This window comes from Vitis vinifera, chromosome 7, assembly GCF_030704535.1.
Source record: "Vitis vinifera cultivar Pinot Noir 40024 chromosome 7, ASM3070453v1".
In the NCBI taxonomy this organism is placed as follows: domain Eukaryota; kingdom Viridiplantae; phylum Streptophyta; class Magnoliopsida; order Vitales; family Vitaceae; genus Vitis; species Vitis vinifera.
The window spans coordinates 23,812,305-23,827,391 of NC_081811.1; the positions used below are offsets into that span (position 1 = coordinate 23,812,305).

General features: G+C 37.8%; 2 protein-coding genes across 10 annotated transcripts; one reads left to right on the forward strand and one right to left on the reverse strand.

Annotated features, from left to right (window-relative positions):
* Positions 1-1,741: 1,741 nt before the first annotated feature.
* LOC100853189 (haloacid dehalogenase-like hydrolase domain-containing protein At4g39970) lies at positions 1,742-5,280 on the reverse strand. Its single transcript, XM_003635251.4, has 11 exons — positions 4,817-5,280; positions 4,643-4,736; positions 4,225-4,269; positions 4,078-4,128; positions 3,788-3,862; positions 3,659-3,692; positions 2,948-3,003; positions 2,789-2,848; positions 2,292-2,351; positions 2,146-2,192; positions 1,742-2,056 (listed from the first exon to the last, which is right to left on the reverse strand). The coding sequence occupies exons 1-11, from the start codon at positions 5,224-5,226 to the stop codon at positions 2,008-2,010; spliced, it is 981 nt and encodes a 326-aa protein (XP_003635299.2). The 5' UTR covers positions 5,227-5,280; the 3' UTR covers positions 1,742-2,007.
* A 5,219-nt stretch (positions 5,281-10,499) lies between these two features.
* Positions 10,500-13,751, forward strand: LOC100250103 (F-box protein FBW2). Of its 9 annotated transcripts, none has more exons than XM_059738522.1 (4): positions 10,764-10,782; positions 11,094-11,198; positions 12,259-12,586; positions 12,899-13,751. In XM_059738522.1, the coding sequence occupies exons 3-4, from the start codon at positions 12,279-12,281 to the stop codon at positions 13,542-13,544; spliced, it is 954 nt and encodes a 317-aa protein (XP_059594505.1). In that variant the 5' UTR covers positions 10,764-10,782; positions 11,094-11,198; positions 12,259-12,278; the 3' UTR covers positions 13,545-13,751. The 9 variants fall into 9 exon arrangements, with proteins under 9 accessions (XP_003635300.2, XP_059594505.1, XP_010646936.2 ...); XM_010648634.3 differs by lacking the exon at positions 10,764-10,782 and adding an exon at positions 10,796-10,958; XM_003635252.4 differs by having other exon boundaries at positions 10,500-11,198; positions 12,262-12,586.
* The last annotated feature ends 1,336 nt before the right edge of the window (positions 13,752-15,087 follow it).

Below are 15,087 nucleotides of genomic sequence, written 5' to 3' on the forward strand. Positions count from 1 at the left end.
CTACTATAAAATATAGTGTTTTTTTTCTCCATCTCTATCATTTTATTTATTGCTCTTTAATTTTCTTAAAATTGGAGTCTTATAAATAAAATAAAATTCAAAACTCAATCCATTCCCCCTCTTGGTGTTTTTCTAAATTAATTAGCCTTTAAATTCACATGACCCTAGTTAAGCATTTTATAAACCAAGCTCAACTCCCGTGCATTTTAAGTGAACGTGAAATTAATATTTGTTAAATTTGTAATAGATAAAAAAAATTAATCAAAATTAATATTTGTCATACATTTTTCTTAATTCCTCTACGCTTCCCTTAGCTCATTTTTAATGATGGGTTGCAACAACGAGATAAAGTGTTAGCTTTTGGAGGGATATAAATAAGATAGAAATGTCTAAATAAGGTCATAAACAATTAGCAGGTAGTGATCATTCTAATATGGTTGTATGATGAGATTTTACTAATATTTTCATAATCATATTATTGTACTAGTTCATAGTTCAATGACTAAACAGATGATCGAATGATGGTTATAAATCATGATACCTTTCTTTTTTGTTTCGGCAAGTAGGCAAACCACGCTGAGGGTGGTTGATGGGTGACACCTTATACAGGGAGAGAAAGGTACCTGGTGGTGAGGCCCAGGAGCTAATGTACATAAAGGAAAGAAAAAAAAAAGTCATTTGGATACATAACTCAAAATAACAATCAAATTGTAAAAACAACCCCTCACTTTAATTTTGATGTGTGCACCGTTTAGAAGCTTGGATTCCTAACTTCTTGAGTTTTGTACCTTAGATTCTAAGGTGAACTAACACAGGATTTATTCTTACTCGATCAATCTTTGAAACATAAAGAAAGTCATAACATTACCATGTTCTTGCTACTAGTCTTTTGAATTTTTCATTCTCATGTTAACGTCTCTAGATTCATCAAATTAGCTAACCTGGTGGAAGATTAAGAAAGGAACTTTGATAAAGAACAAGAGGATCCAAAGGAGAAAGGTTTGGACACAGGTTAGAATGACTTTGACACCAAATGAGAAATTGAAGAAACAGAGGACTGAAATGAAAAATTCAGTTTAGCTTTGAGATTTTCATTGACATTTAAAGAGACTGATTGCTTCCTGAAGAGTGTTGAAGAAGCCTTTTAACAACAGGCTTTATCATAACAATATCAATGCATTAAACGCTAACTCTAAAACTAATTTCAAGCTAATTACTGACTCTTGACGCCTCAGCATTCTCAATAGTCAGGGTGTGGCGTATCACACCTTGAGCGGATTATTTGGATTAGAAATAAAAAAATTGAATAATTCACAACGAGTGGCAGTAGTGTGGATAGGGCAGCGCCGAAAACCACTGGAGACAGCCCAGCACTTTATGACGAACAACATAAGAAAGACCAGGTGCTTGCAAACATTAGTCATCCTATGTGATTAACAAGATTTATCCAAACTAACAATGTAGTCAAACATTGAAAATGCTGAGAATTTCAACTCAAACAGTATACTAACTATAGATTAATCTGTTTTAACTTTCCCAAAACCGAAATGGTTAGTAAGTCAATGTTAAGGACACCCACTAGTCATATGGCGCAGCTTACTCACATTGGCCCTTTTATGCAAGGACAGTCCATGACAACTTAAGTTAGTAACCCATACATCAACCTTACTCAGGCATAAGCTAGCTTTTCTACTTCTCATTGCAAATAAGGAGTACCATGTTAGCTGCATACCAATTCTCATGAGAGAGAGGGGGGGAGAACAATTTATTATGTTTTACAATCAAATCATTTGATGCTTAAATTTCTCCTTCCATTACAAGGAGTAAAGTGAATACAAAATATAGGAACATAAAAATTGACCCTTTTCTTTCACCAATTTGGCAAATCAAATTGATCATCTTAACAAAAAGACAGACATAAATGAAAGATATCTTTGACAATGGCAAGCAGCCAAACTCAAATATAATTTACACAGCTAACCAATTTCAAGGGATGTGATGAGTTCACTACTTGGCAGGGACAACATTTTGAAGCAACAACTCCAAGTCTTTCAACCTGGATTAATGGTACAAACTTCAGGTATCAATGTAAAGTTACCAAAAAAATCTAATATATAACATGTAGAAGTTAAATGACTACCATACCTTACATTACTCAAGTCAGGATAGATTGCTATTGCATCTTTAAAATCCTATAATCAGTCAAACAACAGTCATTCCATAATGCAACTTTCTAGATGATGATTTCAATTATTGCATTTCAAAGATAGCTGCTCAGAGAAGAACCTTACCTGGTCAGCTGTTGAAGATGTGTAGGTGATCACGCATGACATCCCAGCTCCTGTAGCTGCCTACAGATGTAAATTTGTTTGCTTGAGTTTTCAAATCTGAATCATGGTTTATGGACTTTGTTCCGTGTGCAACAAACCAAACCAAACACATAGTATATGGTACCAACATGACCAGGGCATTCTCACAGTTAAATCAATTTTCTGGTATATCATTTGAATAAATTTACATAATCAACTCTTTTCAGTATGCCGTGAATCTAAGATTATTTACAACAGAGTAATGCCTAAGTTTTCCCATAAGATTCCACAAATTGCTTTTGCTAACAGACAGAGCATAAACATCCTTTATCTAAAGTTGCATGGCATAACCCTATGTCTCTCGAAGACACGAACTGTGCAAACTTTTCTTTTTTTTTTTTCAGTTTTATTCATGCTCTTGAAACTCTTTAATCCAAAGTATAAAGATTAACTAATAATCTCACAGAAACAAAATCTACCTGTAGCCCGATAACACTATCCTCCACCACCAAACAATCTTTCTCTGACACTCCTAGCCTCTGAGAGGTACAAAAACTTAAAGATCAGATCATGACAGTTGCCAAGTAAATACAGAAATAAGTAGCTTGCACACAAAAATTTAAATTTCTTTTATCTACCTTCACAGCTGTTTGATATATTGATGGATCCGGCTTTTTTTCCTTCACATCATCACCTTCAAGAGAAAAGGAACAACAATATTTGGGTATTAAAATGGTATGTCACTGCTTATTGTGGGTTCAATGGATCAAACACTAGCTATATCTGCAATCTGTAAGATGTTTTTATTCATTAAATTCTTAATTCACCTATGACATCTATAACCTTTTTCATCACCAAACACCGATTTAAGTCATAAATATCATAAATCAAATTTCTATTTTGTTCTTTCTTCATCACCTATGCAAGAAATTCCTTACATCTCCATACATCAACTTCATGAATCTTGAAGATAAAGTATGAACTAGAGTGTTGGATATTCAAATCTTGATATGCTATAGAGCCTCTATATTCTATAATATCAACCAAATATACGGAAAGCTATTACTTGTTCAATGTCCATTGCAAAATTGTGGGGAGAGTTGGGTTACAATCCTTTGCTGAATTAAAATTCAGAATCTGACCGGAATTAAAATTCATGTGTGGGAGAGAATATAATTCATGATTACCATGACCAAAATGTAAAATCTAAATGCTTTTACTCAATGTAAGGCAAATAATGGTAGAATAGGCATGTAAATATCCAAATTCTAAAAATGGTAAATGTGTCCCACACATCATGTTAATGAACTAGATATGGAAACATCACATTTAGTAAGTAGGCAGTATACCTGCAAGGAAACAGTCTAGACCTTGAAACCGCTCCTAAAGAAAAATAAAATAATGAAAACACAAAACAGTGTTGAAGCAGAAAAATGAAAACCACTAATCATAAGAAGCAATATTATAGAGGGGCTTACAATTCCTATAAGATTTTCAAGACACAGTATGACTGAACTTTTAGTTGCTGCCGAGCACACAGCTAGTTTTATTCCCTAAAATTCAGAAAGAAAAAAAAAAGTTACGCGCACATTTAAGCAACGTTTACCAACTGAATAAAAACTAATACCATATAATAAACTAATACATAGAAAGTGATCAGATTTCTTACACCCCAATCCAGTTATTGGTAAAGAAATACAACTAGAATAAGTGAAATTCAAGTAACATCACGGATAAAATGCAATTTCAAGGAAAATGTGTATCTTACAGCGGCCTTAGTCTCCTCCATCAATCTCAAAACACCTGGTCTAGGCTCCACCTGCTCAACATGGTGTCATCCCATATTGAAATTCTTCAAAAATATAAATAATTCAGCAGAATAAAAGGTGGGCATAATATAATAACACATCCTTACAGTTCCAGATTTGATTATTTCTTTGTACCTTTCAGTTTTCCAGTCCTGCAAAACCATTCAATCATCAAATTGAAAATGCATATGCAGAGCTCTTAAATTCTTATAAAATGGAAGTGAAATAGCAACAGCTTATAAATTCAAACATCAAGATTGCTCCCATTTTTACTACACCTTTCCTTTTTGAAATAGAAGAACAGAAATATATCTGTCAAATCATATAAGTGAGAATCACTCTCTCAATACCTGACCTTCTGTTTGGTTACCAAGAGAATTGAGGGAAATGGAAGAAAATAAAACAAGAACATTACATTTTGTGTTGGAATGAAAATCCCAGCTCCAAAAAATTATAGTTTCCTTTCCTGCAGTTAATCAGCAACCAAATAGAACCTAAATCATCAGAGGAATCAAAAAAAGGAACCTGAAGAATATCGATCAACTTGGCTCTATCGCCATCATCCTCCGGGGGGGTGTCAAAGACGGTGGACGAAGGCCAGCCGTACTCCTTAAAGTACCTAATCAAATAAAAGCACGACAAATCAATACATAAACCGAAAATCAAGAGAGAGAAAGTTGAAAAGAGAAGGACGAGAACCAGCGCATCTTGGGCTTGCCACCGCCAATCCGGTTCTGGAGCTGGTCATAGAAATGACTGTCCCAGTTGAGAGGGTGCTGGGAAGGAGAAGAAGGGCAACGCACATTGAAGTGAGAGAAGGCATCGTTGTAGGCTCGGCGATGCAGGTCTTCCGACTCCAGAATGACGCCATCGCAGTCGAAGATGAGAGCTTGGAGAGTCGACGAAGCTGAGACTGACAGTGCGTTGGAGGTACGAGTGGCTCTGGCTCTGGCACTAGCTCTGCCTCTGACTCTGCTCCTACTTCCGCTTCCGAGAGAAAAGGAAAGCGGGGTGGAAGAGATTAGGGCCGAAGAAAAATTCAGAGGCACGTGATTGGGAGGCGTTGAGAGCAGAAGATGCTGTGACACCATCCAACAGCAGCCCGCCATTGGTGATCACGCCAACGGATCGACTCATCCACTTCCTGTGGCTCCTTCCACCTTTCAACAGTTTTAAATTAAAATTTACCCACTTTTTGGGCCATACATGTCTAGCCCATAATCTCCCCACGGCCCATCCAAAATTTGAGCCCATGAGCCCATCCAATAGTAGCTTCCATTTACCATCACAAAATACATCTAATTTATTCTCTTTTTGTTTCCTTAAAAGAATGAGTGTTATTTGCATGGAAATGTCAAAGAGACCAGTAGACCACCTCTCCAATGAAGACGGGAGAATCCATAAGGGAAGGCACAACCTCCTCCTGCGAAGCCCAGAGGTCAAAGAGTTGGAACTCAACCCACTCCAGTAATAGCCTTCGATAATGCTTAATCTGTCCGTACGACTCTGGTTTACAAGGCTGATACATCATACATGTGATAAAAGCGGATGGAGAGGCAGTGTTAAAGTCATCAATACAAACACCAACCACGCCATCAATGTACTAGAAACTGTTCCTTTTCAAGGCCAAACTTTTCAGTGAGACCCATTTGATGCTGAATCACCATCCTTTGGAGGCTCGTTAATCAATTGTTTAACCATAAATTGACCAAACTCTGTGGCATAGGTTCACAATATTGGTCAAAAAGAACACCTTAGAGGTTAGAATGAGCAAACACTTTTGGGTGTTAACAAGGGTCCATTTCTAGGCAACAATATTGCTGCAAAGTGGGCACAACACAAGATGTGGGGATTCAGTACGGATGAGAGTGATTCCAGATCAAGATTACATGACTGCTTCACTGCTATTTCTTCTGCTGCATGTGATTCCTCTCTGATTTTTAACAAGACAAAGGAACAGTGCTCAGACCCCGGACTCTAGCATCCCTCCATTTTATCTCTGATCATCACAGGGGTTTGGGGGTTGTAAATCACCATAATAACCTCGAAATGTGTGAGGCAACTAGTATCATGTCCTGGTATTTTGGTCATTTTATCATGGACGTTGCTACAGTAACCCCACATAGGGAGAGATTCGGATGGGTGATGGACTGTAAATCCCGAGATGATAAGGAGAGGGGAGTGAAGAATATGAGAATCTAATGAGGCAATGCGGACGCAAGTAACATAGAAAAGAAAATTTACCATGCATGAGCAACAGTGAAAATCAGACTCATAAGGTCTGTTACAACTTCTGTACATTGTTTGAATTTGAATGTATATATATATAATAAATGGTTGCACCATCAATATACATCGCTTTGTCTCTAAAGAATCCCAGGGACCCTCAAAAAGAAAATTTTGGAAAGAGAAAAAAAGAAAGAAAAGAACAAATATAGTTCACAATCATAACCATCTATATAAGGTCTTGAAGCCATCTCCGTTTTGGGATGAAATCTCCACTAGAGGTTGTTCTAACTTCTAAGGGTTGAAAAAGTGGTCACCACAATGGCATTTCCAACCCAGTGGCTTGTAATTGGAGTACCTGTTAGCTGCGGTTGAAGGCGATGACTCGAAAAACTCCATGGGAACGGTGGCGGTTAAACCCAGCCGGGGTCCGCTGTGACTAGGAAGGGTGGGTACTTGCACCGCCATGCAAGGGTGGCACTCGTTGCACTTGTTATGGCAGCTCGGAGGAGTCGACCCCAACCTCGTTTTTTCCTCAAATAACAAGCCCTGCACAACGCCCGGTTGTATTCTTGTCCGTTAAACAAATGAGAGAGGGAGAGGGAGGGGGAGAGAGAGCAAGGGTCTGTCTGCTTACCCTAGTGGAATCCGAACCCTGTTGTTGACTGAAGCAAGAGGCGGGAGAAAGAAGAAGATGGAGAACTGCAGTAACTACTGTTATCGTGTAGAGAAGATATGACCCAAGTGAATTCATAGCTATGGAAGCATTTCATTTCATCTCATCATGGGAAATAAATTAAAAGATTAAAGCCCTCAACTTGCCACAGAAGCTTAATGAGAGCAGGAGAGACAGGGAGAGAGAGTTGAAATTTTTGATGGCTTGCAGAGAGGGAAGCAAGAGAAGGTGAATAAATGAGGGGGCGATCTGGTGGTCTGAGCTCAATTAGAGAGGAGAGAGCAGAGAAGTGTGACTGTGAGAGGCAGAAGAGTGAAAAGAACAGGACGAAAGGGGAAAACAAATTGGGAGAATCCACATCAGAAGAGAAGAGCAGATGAGAAGGACCTTTAGACCTATTTTATTTCATATTTTCTTCTCACAAGCCTGCCCATCTGTAGCTGTGTAGAAAGCGAAAGGGTTGTGTGTCTCAGAGTGGGTAAAAAATAAAAATAAAGGTGGTACAGTAGTTAAAATCTCATTTATTAACGCAGACTCACTTTTGTTTCAGTGCTCAGAATCAGGATATGGGGTTTGACTGCGATTGATTGAATGATTCAATGAGAGAGATATCGAGATAGAGAGAGAGAGTCCCTTTGCTCTGTTTCCATGCATGCCTGGGGAAACGATTCTGCTCAAAGCCCATCGGCCGCGCCCCCAAATGGTCGCAAGGATTGAGGGTGAGAGTTTGCTCTCTTCCCCCGTTTTGGGTCATTCATTAGTAATTATCCATTAGCTGCAACGTTACTAATTCATCACCCCATTTTTTGGGAGCAGAGCTTAATGAACATGTAGCACATAGGCTTGAGTGCTCCATTTTTTGAGTACAAACGCTCCATAAACCGCCTGAAGAAGAGATTGATCCACTTTCACTGTGTGGGCTTTGTTCGAATTTGCTTTTGCATGTTATGTTTCCTGATTGGTAGCTCTGATTACAGCTTGCAATTAGGCAAGCTCAAGCATCAAAAGTTTTGACAATGAAACTGCAGAGCCATCTGAGAAAGAGAGAGAGGAAGAAAAAGAGAAGAAAGAGAAGCAATATTCTACATACTTAATGAGAGAAGTACAGATCGGAGGCCTTTTGGGTGTGAGCTTTCTAATCGGTGATTGAATTATCAAAGCAAAATGGAAATGAAGAAGCTAAAAACAGCAGACACGCTGCTTCCACACCTTCATAAACTCTCTCTTTGAATTATTTGAGGAGGTGTCATGTCATTGGTGCGTTACGTCTCTCTGCCAAATCAGACGGTACCTTGGTTCACATGTAATGGACGGTGCTGATGCATGCCATGACTGTCACCTCCACCTTTCTACTCAGTGGTCCCCTCCGCACTCTATCAAGTATCACCCAACACATCAAATCATAAATTAATTTAAATGCTTCTATTGGTGATTTAATTCTCTATTGCTCCAAAATTTTCTCCAATTTGTAATTGTCCTTTTCAAACAATTATGTTGCCAAGTACTATCTTTATGTTATTTCCTTGTCAAGAGAGTTTTCTTTGGTAATCTAGGAAAAGTTTTGTGAATATATATTCATATATATTTAAATCTTGAAATGAAAAAGTAATGAAATAAAAATGGAGTTGCAAAGTAAAAAAAAAACACTTATGACTTGATAAAACTTAATACTTATTATTTAATTATTTAAGTTGATTTTAAGTTAAATTATATTTAAGTTGTTGACTTAAAACTTATTATTTAATTTTTACTTTAAGAATTATTATAAATTATTAAATTAACATATTTATCCTCATAAATTATAATTAAAGTAAAGGAAGTCAAGTAATAATAATAGAAGTTGTGGAGTAGTAAAAAAATTGTGGAAATAATTATGACAAATGAGGATAAAAAGAAAAAATACAGATGTGGATTTAAGAATAAGTTAATTATTTTTATTTATTATTTAACGTTATTTTTTTACTTTAAATCATTTTTATTAAATATATTTAATTTATTTAATGACTTAAATTAAGTTATTAAGTTATTAAATTGGTTTATCATACCCTCATCTCCTCAATGCCTAAAAGAGAAAATTATGAAAAGAGAGATGAAGATGGTAAGTGCTTCTTTTGTAATCTAGTTAAGGGTTGAGGAACAATTTCATGAAAGATGGATCATGAAAGATATTGGACGGACGTAGGAATAGTGATGACATTCTTTTCAACGTGTAGGGAGGGGAAGGACCATGACATATGGGAAAGGTGAAACGTTTTTAACAATTTGAACCCTAAGATTGAAGCTAATGAATACTACTTTAATAATAATATTCTCAATGGTATCTTGGGTCGAAGGAGTTTTAGCTAAGAATGTTGTAATGGGCCTGATGGTATAGCCCATCAGGCCCTTTAACCAAAACGTGTCTTTGGGGGTTGGGCAAAATGGGATGATTCACCGAAAGGTCCAGTCATAATGGATATGAACATCTATGTCGGGCTTAGCCCATTGTGGCTACAAATCAGGGAAAGTCAATGGTCAAAAATGCCCGAGGGTACCAGTTTTACAGAGTTGCCAGTCCACGTGAACACGAACAACATCAAAGCAGCCAAACCACACATTCGCATGATGAAGGCACGGACTTAAGTCACATCGTTCTCGGAAATAAAAGCGTTTTATTTATTTTTTAATAATAATTCACTAGAAATTTGCTGATTTTAGAAAGTATTAAAATTTTATTTTTACCTTTCGGAAAAATATATAAATAATTTAAGGATTTGTAAAAGGAGGTGAGAGGAACCTTTTTTTTTTTTCAAAAATTATTTTTTTGCTTTCACTTCCAAAAGTGAAATTATAATATTATAGTGATCTCAACGTGAAGCAAGGTTTGAGCTTTATGTGAATAGCTCCCGATTTGGGCCCATCAGGGAATGGGAGCAGGCTTCTTCGTGGAAAGTGTTGGTGAGATGGGCCCAGTCCGACCCAGAACTTTTAGCACCTAGTTGCTAAGGAAGCTCAAGAAAAAAGGTGAAAAATCCAAAACTTCTGCATTCTCATCATCCCATAACTCCAAACTGTGGGCTCCATGCTTTCTAACTTTATGTTTATTTTATTTCATCTTTTATGGATCACTTTCAGTGTCATACAAATGGCATAACAGTACCCATTGACAAAATTCATTCATTTCTTCACAGAATTGCGCCTAAACTGACCCAAAACTAATTCACTTTCTGCTATATTTTATTGGTCTGGGAATGCTAAACATTATTCTAAGTGTAACATAAATGAAACCATTAAATTTCCTGACTGGTGGTGGCCAACCAAGCTGCTACTGTCAACTGGGGGCTGACTAAAAGGGCATTTACCACCTTCAAAACCAAAACCAAAACCCAAAACCCAAAACCCACTCCATCTCCATAGTCATAGAGGCTAGAGGAGGGTCCATTCAAGGCTTTGCCCAATCTATACATCAGATTGGGACACTACTTCTTTCACCCCCATGGCCTGGTTTTAGTTTTCTTCTTTTATGTGCCTGTGGTACTTGGCCCCCTCAGTATTTCATACTTTCTCAAGGGGAAAGTCCACTAGTACGGTTACTCACTCAAAAGACTTGTAATAGTATGTATGATAACATTTAGAGCTGGTGAGAAACAAGAAATTTTTGAAGTGATGGTGAGTGAAGTAGTGGCTAATTGAGAAAGCATACATGGGAATCTTTATAAAAAATAAAGGCCAACATATGATTGAGAAAAAACATGGGCACATAAAGATGGATTAAAATTAAAAGGTGAGAGTACAGATGAAAAGGAAAAAGACCTGTCTTTATCTTTCTCTCTATTATTGCATCTTTTACATTACGAAATCCAGTTGAAAGAAGCAGAAATATATATATATTTTTTTAAACGTGGCAAGATCAGCAGAGCTTGTGGCAATCAGGAGAGATATTTACTGGAAAGGAGAGAAGTAATTGCTTTATCAAAATTTTTTTTTTAAAATTTTTTTTTTTTGTAGAGGATTATGTTTGTTGTTCTGAGTGAGAATATTGTTGTTACGCCTGTTTTGTTTCTTTTGTTGGTTGTTTGGTGCAACTCTGCTTAGATGTAGGTGGCCGTATGCCAGCCCACTTTCTCTAGAAATTCTTCCACAGCCTCCGTCTCAGCTGGATTCACCGGATATTTGCAGATCCAAGAAGACCCAGAACCGGTATTCCCACATTCCTCTTTCTTCTACTTGTCCATCATCGTCTTTTTCTTTAACTTGTACTAGTTTTCCTTGTACACTGGTGTGATTCCGAGGACTTCTTTTATTTCACAATTTTTTTATGTGCAATGCATTAAATTGTGATGGTGATTGTTATAATGGTGAATTGATGACCCTGTTCTTTTCTCTTTGTTTGCTTTTGAGGCTTCGGGCTTCTCATTCTGGTCTGATTGGGTGCTTGCTTGGTGACTTGGTTGATCCACTGTGTAATGGAATTCCTCTTCTATATGCTTTGTTTCATCTCTTTCTCGCATGATTGTTTGCCTTGAGGAATTTTCTCATCTGGGTATGGCTGATCTTGGCAGCTTTGGTTTCTTGAACGTATACAAGATTTGGGTTCTGTTATTTTTGGTGAATTTATTCTTATGGGGCCTTGATTTTCTTTCATTTTATTTCACACGAGGTTTGGAATTGTTTGCTCTGGAAAATGGGTTTTCTTATTTCCCTAAAGTTGTTTCCTTTTTCTTGTGGAAATTGACCCTTGTGATGTTTCCTGGCGACGGTAATTGCTTGATTTTCTTCCTTCTCTGGTTCTGCTTTCGCAAATTTTGGACTTCTTGATCCGTTCTTTTTTCTGTAACTCTGTTTAGCTTTTGAAACATGGGTGGGGCGTCAGATCTCAATCCCTTTTTCTTTTTTTTCAGTTTTTACCTATTCTCTGTTTGTGATTGCAAGACCTGGATTTTCAGAAAAAAAAACTTTTCCCTTTTCCCCTCTCCTTTTCATTTTTCCCTTTGATGTTGATGATTATGAAAACAATGATGGGTGCCCAATTCTGATCATGCTCTCTGTCTCAGCCTTATCCTAACATGAACCCTGTCGGTCTAATTCCTGCATGCAGCTTCTTAATTTGTATTTTGGGTCCGTTTTCCTCCTCGTTCATCTATAAGGAAACGACCTTTCTTCCTCATATACTTGAATCCATTCTCTTGATTCATGTTTTTGGTGTGATTCATCTGCTTATCATCCTCTGATATTTCTTCTTCTTCTTCTTCTGTTATAGCAGTAAAGAAGGAAGATTAGATGGAGGAAGGATGCGAGTTCCGGAGCTGGGATGAATTGATACCAGATGCGCTTGGACTCATATTTAGCAATCTGTCTCTTCAGGAGATACTCACTGTAATCCCAAGGGTCTGCAAATCATGGAGAAAAACAGTGATGGGGCCTTACTGCTGGCAAGAGATAGACATTGTGGAATGGAGCCAGCGATCCAGCCCTGAGAACCTTGATCGAATGCTCGAAATGTTAATGACCAGGAGCGCTGGCTCACATCGCAAGCTCTGTGTTTCTGGCCTCCCCACTGACGCCAGTTTTTCCTTTGTTGCAGACCAGTATGTGCCACATTGCCAATTTTAACTCTCCTGTAGGATAGATTTATTCTCTGATTAAGTGATTTGAGTTTTTTAAATAAACAGCAATGAGACTGATTAGGGTTTATGTTGCAAAAGATTGGCTACTGAATTCTGTGAAAAATTTCCATCAATGCTTCAAATTTCTCTCTTACAACCCACCCATAGAAGTTAACAGATTGTCTTAGACTGATTAAACCAATTCTTGCATTGTGTTTGTGCAGATTAATCATAGATTTATTGGTGTCGGTTTTATTATTATATCACTTATTTGCTGTTATTTATGGTTGCAAGTGCCAAATCTCTTCAGACCTTGAGGCTGCCAAGAAGTGAAATAAGTGACCCAATAGTGGAAGAGTTGGCTTGGAAACTCTCCACCATAACTTTCTTGGATGTGAGCTACTGCAGAAAGATGGGAGCCCCTGCCCTGGAGGCCATTGGTAAGCATTGTAAATTCCTCACGGGCTTGAGAAGAATCATGCATCCACTGGAGATAATTGACAAGCTCACCCAAGATGATGAGGCCCTTGCTATTGCAGCCACTATGCCCAAGCTCAAGCACCTTGAGATTGCCTACCTGCTAGTTAGTACAGAACCTGTGCTCAAGATACTTGCAAGCTGCTGTGAGCTTGAATTACTGGATGTAAGAGGGTGTTGGAATGTCAGACTTGATGAGAAGCTTATCAAGAAATTCTCGGGGTTGAAGGTGGTTGGACCTCTGGTCATAGATTGTTATGAGGGAAATGGCTGGGATGATTGCTCCGCTTACTCAGGTTCATCTGGCTACTTGGCCTGGGACTTTGTGGCCGGCGAGATGGACTATTATGATGATGAGCTCTATGCCGCCTGGGAAGATGAAAGTATGGATGATCTAGAATTAAGGTTCTACGATGGTTTTGATGCCGATAATGCTGGATTTGATTGGCCCCAATCTCCTTGAGGTGGGTGAAAGTGTGCTGAAGTTCTATGACTGCTCTCTGCTTTACTGTTAGAACCTTTTCACTACTGCTACTACTAGTTTGCTTACACTTTCCTGTATGAACTTTTATGTGCTGTAAGGATGTACATATTTCAGTGGAAGTGAAGTCCTGAAGTCCTGAAACATAACCTGCCCTTCATGTTCTAATGAGGGTTTATTTTCTATCAACCAGTTAGCATTTTCCTTTTCGGTTTTAGAATGTAGTAAAGCCATCTGCTCTCAAAATCAGGGCATAAACTTCTGAGGTTCTGACAGATCTCTATATGGTTTTCCTTCCTCTATACTCTGAGTAAAAGAAAAGCAACTCACTGATATGATAATGACAAATTGGAGGGTAAAATGAAAAGTGGGAATCCATGAATGGACCCTATCGATCAATTTAGAGGCTCTGTTACCTCTCAAAATGGCAACAGAACACTCAGCTCTCCCATGGGGGGTGATGTTTATCTGAAAACCCCCATTTTAACAAGTCATGTCCAAGCTTTTATAAATTCATTAAAAGAAACGTGCTATGTTTTTATGGACATTTAATTATTGGTATACCTAACTCTCAAGCTAGAATTGAAAACAAAATTCCTTACAAAAATGAAAGCCAGACAAAAGCCATTGGTTGAGAAATCATTTTCACATTGACCATGAAACCAACAAATCCAAGAATAAAAACGAGGGTGTGGGGTTCTGTTTGCTGGGTGTGTTGGATTCTCTAACAAGGAATAAGGATGAAGAAGTCATGAAAGATTGAATGATTGCTCTAGCTTCAAAATATCTTCTTTTGATTAATTTAGTACTTCATGTTGATTACCATCCCCAATATACGCCCTTTAAGGGCCCTTGCTTTTGTGATGTTGGACTAATGCCTGATTTATTCATTAGACATGATTCCTACACAGAGTAGTGGCATTGGCTCACAATGGTGGCTCCTTTTGCCCTTTTATCATATGCTAATTCATGCATTTTTGCACCTTTTTTTTCATTATTCCCAAAAGGGGTGGTTGTCTTGTCTAAGTAGCCCGGATGTCTGGGAAACCGGGCTTGATTGACTACTTATTTTACAATTTAATTAGATGATTAGTGTGATATTATTTAGCTATGATGGTCATTCCCTGTCATAATCTTAAACATAACATCTCAGAGTATATTTATCCACTCTATCCAGTTACCTACCATGGTTTTGAACTTCATATCTTCACTTGACCATTCTTCAGGGTTCAATTTGGCCAAAGTCACAGATTTCTTAAAAAATCAAAGTAGTAGTTTCCCTTTCAGAAATTAGAAAGACATTTGAAAGGATGAAGTGGGACTGGGGAGTGTGTGTGAGAGAGAGATGCCAAGCCTGAGAATTGGAACCCTGAAAGTCAAATAAATAGTGAACTGGGCTTGGAGAAATAGAGCAGAGAGAAGCAATAGGTGGAGAGTGGGCCAACAAGGACGATGCCTTTTGGATAGATGTCAAATCAGCCATACCAGAAGGGGACAGTATCTTCAAGTTTTAGGTGTCATGACC

Bases quoted from the DNA above. Each gene is read 5' to 3' on its own strand.
- LOC100853189 (XM_003635251.4), bottom strand. From the start codon at position 5,226: ATGGCGGGCTGCTGTTGGATGGTGTCACAGCATCTTCTGCTCTCAACG. The intron at 4,737-4,816 runs GTTCTCGTCCTT...TTATTTGATTAG, and splicing joins GGCAAGCCCAAGATGCGCTG to GTACTTTAAGGAGTACGGCT. The intron at 3,004-3,658 runs GTATACTGCCTA...TTTCTCTTGAAG, and splicing joins TCTAGACTGTTTCCTTGCAG to GTGATGATGTGAAGGAAAAA.
- LOC100250103 (XM_003635252.4), top strand. From the start codon at position 12,279: ATGGAGGAAGGATGCGAGTTCCGGAGCTGGGATGAATTGATACCAGAT. The intron at 12,587-12,898 runs GTATGTGCCACA...TATGGTTGCAAG, and splicing joins TTTTCCTTTGTTGCAGACCA to TGCCAAATCTCTTCAGACCT.